At 41.2% G+C, this 4837-nt stretch overlaps 1 protein-coding gene across 1 annotated transcript; it reads right to left on the reverse strand.

The window, feature by feature from the left end:
- Window positions 1-635: 635 nt before the first annotated feature.
- Window positions 636-4610, reverse strand: LOC147338675 (E3 SUMO-protein ligase ZBED1-like). Its single transcript, XM_086262647.1, has 3 exons — window positions 1996-4610; window positions 1567-1819; window positions 636-1384 (listed from the first exon to the last, which is right to left on the reverse strand). The coding sequence occupies exons 1-3, from the start codon at window positions 3111-3113 to the stop codon at window positions 968-970; spliced, it is 1788 nt and encodes a 595-aa protein (XP_086118773.1). The 5' UTR covers window positions 3114-4610; the 3' UTR covers window positions 636-967.
- Between the last annotated feature and the right edge of the window lie 227 nt (window positions 4611-4837).

A 4837-nucleotide genomic window follows, 5' to 3' on the forward strand; every position in this document is an offset into this window, starting at 1 on the left:
TACACTGTTATTTAATTGCAAAGTTTTTGTAAATCTGTCCAAAATACGGGGGCATGAATCAAGATAAAAATGAAGATATTTGCCTCAATGGCATGTTGCCTAATGTGTACCACATGCAGCAGGCTGGGAGGAAGAGGAAATGGTTCTTGAAATGACCATTGTTCTAATTCAGAGCCAATCTGGAAATAATGACACCAACATCAATAGCAGACAGTCGATTCACGGATAACATCTTTTTCCCTTTCGTAGTGCTGTTATCAGCTCGGGGATTAACCATTTTGACGCAGGGGTTATGACCTTGTTGCTGTGATTGTTTATGATTTTAGTCCTTGAAGCTGTGGCTAAAAATCCATACGTCTAATTAATTCACGAGAACCGCATTCAAACACAGCCTGTGTGAAGAGGCTAGTTAAAGTTATGTGTGCCGAGCCACAAAGCTGCGTTTTATTCAATGAATAAACATGAGGACGTATAAAAATTAGTGCTGTCAAGAGATTAAAAAAAAATAGAGATTAATTAATTATGATTTTTAATTAATTGATCTAATTAATCTCTTTTTTAATCTCACCTAAAAATAGCTGAGGAAAGCCCTCAACTTATTGTGGCAGACCAAAAGACTGATATAACAAAGAAAGTGACTTTATAAAGTCATTTATTGTTTAACAAACGTTAAACAGATGCAACCATTTACATACTGTTGTATTCTTTTGTAAAATAAGTGGAAAAATAAATACAAATAAAATCAAATAAATTAAGTGCTGCAAGTTAGCACATCAGAGTTGCTCTTTTCTGAGCAATACAGCACTGAAATTCCTCTGCTTCAGATAATGAAAAATAAAACTGACATTGCAGTGCTGCAAGTTAGCACATCAAAGTATTCTTCCATCACAAAAAAAAGTGCTGAACATCAAGCAATCTATTCTAGTAGGCTACAAATGACACAGCAGCTATGCTGACCACATGTGTCTCATTTCTTCTTCCTCAGCCAGTCGCTAAGACACACCAGCCTGGTAACATTTTCTGGAAGCAAGGCTGCCCTTTTCTTTTGCACTATGTGGCCTGCAAGGCTAAAGAGTCTCTCACAGGGTACAGAGGTAGCTGGGGAGGCCAGGTACTTTTGTGCTAGGACTGACAGCTTTTCATAGACTCCTGAGTGAGCATACCACCACTGCAGGGGACAGTCATCAATACTGATGCTGGGTTCTGCTCTGTAGCGCTGCAGCTCTCCAGACTCAATTCCATCTTCTGAGTCAGAGTCAGACCCCAGAAGGAGTTCGCTCCTCCTCTTCTTCTGAGCTGGTCCATCATCCTCTGTGGAGGGCTGGAGACTATCTGCTCTTCTGGGCTCTGCTGCCTGGAGCATATTCTCCAGAATGGTCCACACATGAATGAATGAATGAATGAATGAATGAATGAATGAATGAATGAATGATTGTGATTAAAACTAAGTGCTTTTTTTTAAATTTTATTTAATCTTGTAAAGAACTTTGTGTTCCATATAATAAATAAAAGTTTGATTTGATAATGAATTGGACTCATTAGTCCAGCTTAACCTTATTGTCCTACCTGTTCCCTCTTTTCTCTTGGAAGACATTTCAAATCCTTAAACCGTGGATCCAATGCTGTGGCCACCTCGAACCATATCTCGTTGCCATTAGCTCGTCGTGCTGCCAGATCCTTCTGGAAGGCATTCTTGAACTTCACCACGTAGGCAGGATCATCATCAGTAATGTCCATGACACGGTACAGATGGCGAAAAGCAGGCAGCACTACAGAGCAAGAGACGTAGGCCTCACCACCCAGCAGCTCTGTCACATACCTGCAGAGGTGGAGAGGTTTGCTAAATAAACCTAGCTGGATTCATTTAAATCAAAGTGTAACTGATTTCCAATTTAATTGTCCTTAAAAGTTCCTTGTTATGTTCATTAATTTTGATTTTACACATGTAACAGTAGTTTATATAATTAAAATGGGAAGGTGTTTATTTGAACTTACTTGCATGGTTCAAGCAGGAGCTCCAGCCTCTGCAGTTTCGCCCACTCAGCTTCGGTTGGCAAGACCAACCTGTGGTTCTGTTGGTCCAACGTAGCCTGGACAGCCTCTCGGTTACATAGGAGGCGTGAGACCATTGTGAGAGTCGAGTTCCACCTGGTGGGTACATCCTGTATAAGTTGATCGCTCTTCTTTCCGAGTGCTACTTGTTGTTGGTTAAGTTCTGTGGTACTCGCAGGGCTTTGTTTAAAATGACCAACAATCTTGCGGCACTTTGCCAGTACACCGACAAAACCACTGCTATCGAGACATACCGTGATGGTCCTCTGGAGAATGTGAGCATTGCAGGCGATGTGCTCATATGGAAGTGCTCTCATAGCAGCCAGCATGTTTGCTGCGCTGTCTGTGCCAATGGTGGATATCTTGTTTTCAATACCCCAGTCATTTGCTACCTTGAGGAACTGTTCGGCGCATTTATCAGCAAAGTGCCTGGTTTCTGTTCTCATGACGGTCAGTGCAAATGAGTTGAGGTTCCACTCACTATCAATAAAGTGTCCAGTCACCCCAAAATAGCTGTGGTTGCCAGCTGAGGTCCAGTGATCTCCGGTTATAGCAACACAGTTGGGAGAATCCTCCGCCAAAATCTCAAGTTTGTTTTTCTTTTCGCCGTCGTACATTTTGCTGATTTTGGTCGTTACTGTAGTCCTGCACGGCGGCTTGTATGACGGGTCATTGGACGCAATTTGCAACACCTCTGTCAATCCTTCGTCCTCTACTATATTTATCGGCCTACAGTTCATCGCTATCCACTTGGCAATAACATTAGTCAGCCTGTCGGTCGCAGACTTGCTCATACGAGGGGTATTCTCTAGTTTTGTTTGGCGAAAAGCTTTGCTCTGGCTTGCTATATTGCTAACGTCTTCACTGCTAGCTGTTGCTGCACTCGCGGCTGGGTGCTTTGCGTTGAGGTGATAGGCCAAACTTGAGCTGCTTCGGTGGTAAGCAAACTCCTTCTTACACTCTAGGCAGACCACTTTACCTTTGTCAATGGTGCCGTCGGGGCGTTTATGAAATACAAATTTCCCGTTCATTGGGCCAACAACTCTCAGATGCGCCTCCATATCCACACTGTAAGCTAATCACCACTTCTCACCTTGACCTCACGACGTGACTCCACCCCCAACAAGTCAAGCACAAGGAGCCCAGCACATAAAAACGGATTTTATAACATAGCAACTCTCATACAAAATCAATGACGTCAAGAGATTAAAAATTAGATTAACGAGATTAAAAAACATAACGCGCTAAATAGCATTGTAATTAATTAATCGCAATTAACGCGATAATTTGACACCCCTAATAAAAATGTTATTATGCCTGACTAATATGGACAAATAATGCTGGCACACAAAGGAATCCAGTTACAATTTTGACAACATTTGGATGCAAGTTGAGTCTGTCAGGGTGAAACCAGTGAATGACTGGAATAGTATCCAGGTTTTTCAATCTGTTATATGTGCAGTAATTACAAGTCACATTTTGTAAAATCACTTCATTAGTTCCTTATTCACTGGTGTGATGTATGTGATCTATGTGTTGTCTTGACGGTCAGTTGCTAGCCTGTATTTGTTTCTCTGTGTACACTAAACTGGACTCCATGGTAACCACTAATTAAGGATGATTCCTACTTGTGCCCTTTGCCCTTGGTAATTTGACTTTTTCATCCTTATTCTCTCTGTGTGGTGTAATGCTACACTACCCCACTGAACACAGTTTAAATTATTCACCTATTCAAAATGGGCCTCTGGGTGCATGAGGCCTGACTGACCTCTAACCTTTGTGACAGGAATAGGTGTATTCCTCAATGAGGAGTGTTTGCTGGAGGTTGCTGTCTGTAGCTGTGTGAAAATGGTTGCAAAACCTCCTCGTCTTTGCTTTAGTTACAAGCAGATTGCTGTGGTTGCCCTAAATCTGCACGAAAGACAACATATTGTTTGCAAACACACCAAGCACTTTGCAAGCAGCTGTAAATCTTGAAAAGATGTTAAGATATTAAGAAGATTTGCCTCTAAAGGAAAGGTTTTGCCTTACCATCATAAACATAAAATGCACAGCTTTACTTCTCAGTTTGTGTTGTACAATTCAGTTTCACAACTGCTCAGTGTTTGCAGATAAAAGCAAAAGACTAAAGCAAATGCAAAGATGTTATCAGTGCAGCACAGTATATTTCTTTGCGGCAAATTTTACTTAGAAACTGTCAGCAACTTCCAACGACCAGGGGAATTGGGGACCAACAACCAGTGGCTACCAGCGGTCACTGATAGGCCCCTAAGCCTGTGTTGTTTAGGTCTAAGTTTAGCAGGTTAATCCTAAAATAAACTATTCCAAAGAGGTCATGGTGAAATGATGAAACACAGATTTAAAAAAAGACAGTAAACTGGAAAAAAATTATTTTAGCCAAAAGTTTGGTTAATACAGCTATACAAAAAAGTGGCTCAAAAATTCACAAACCTGTGAAAGTGCATCAATTTTCAGTAAGACAAAGTGTTTATAAACAGAGAAAATTCAGGAGTGCAAACTACTCTTGCTCATTTAAAAAAGTCAAAAGTAAGAACTGTTTTTTGCAAACCATGCATGTTGTTTGGAGGCCAAATGGCACTGCACATGTACCCCAAAGCTTCATCCTAACTGTGAGGCATGAGCATCATGGTTAGGGACTGCTGAGAAAAGCATGTTTTTGAAACAAATCCTAGTCTAGAATTTAACACAGCTGAGATTCTGGAGATGCCGTGGCAAGGCCTAAAAAGGGCTGCTCAATCAAGGCATTGTGCTACTCTTATAAGCA

This window comes from Aulonocara sp. 'chitande type north' Nkhata Bay, linkage group LG1 (assembly GCF_057382095.1).
Source record: "Aulonocara sp. 'chitande type north' Nkhata Bay isolate Kocher_YH1m ecotype deep benthic linkage group LG1, A_spYH_male_GT1.1, whole genome shotgun sequence".
Classification (NCBI taxonomy): Eukaryota; Metazoa; Chordata; class Actinopteri; order Cichliformes; family Cichlidae; genus Aulonocara; species Aulonocara sp. 'chitande type north' Nkhata Bay.

Bases quoted from the DNA above. Each gene is read 5' to 3' on its own strand.
- LOC147338675 (XM_086262647.1), bottom strand. From the start codon at position 3,113: ATGGAGGCGCATCTGAGAGTTGTTGGCCCAATGAACGGGAAATTTGTA. The intron at 1,820-1,995 runs GTAAGTTCAAAT...CCACCTCTGCAG, and splicing joins CTCCTGCTTGAACCATGCAA to GTATGTGACAGAGCTGCTGG. The intron at 1,385-1,566 runs GTAGGACAATAA...TCATTCATTCAT, and splicing joins CAAGAGAAAAGAGGGAACAG to GTGTGGACCATTCTGGAGAA.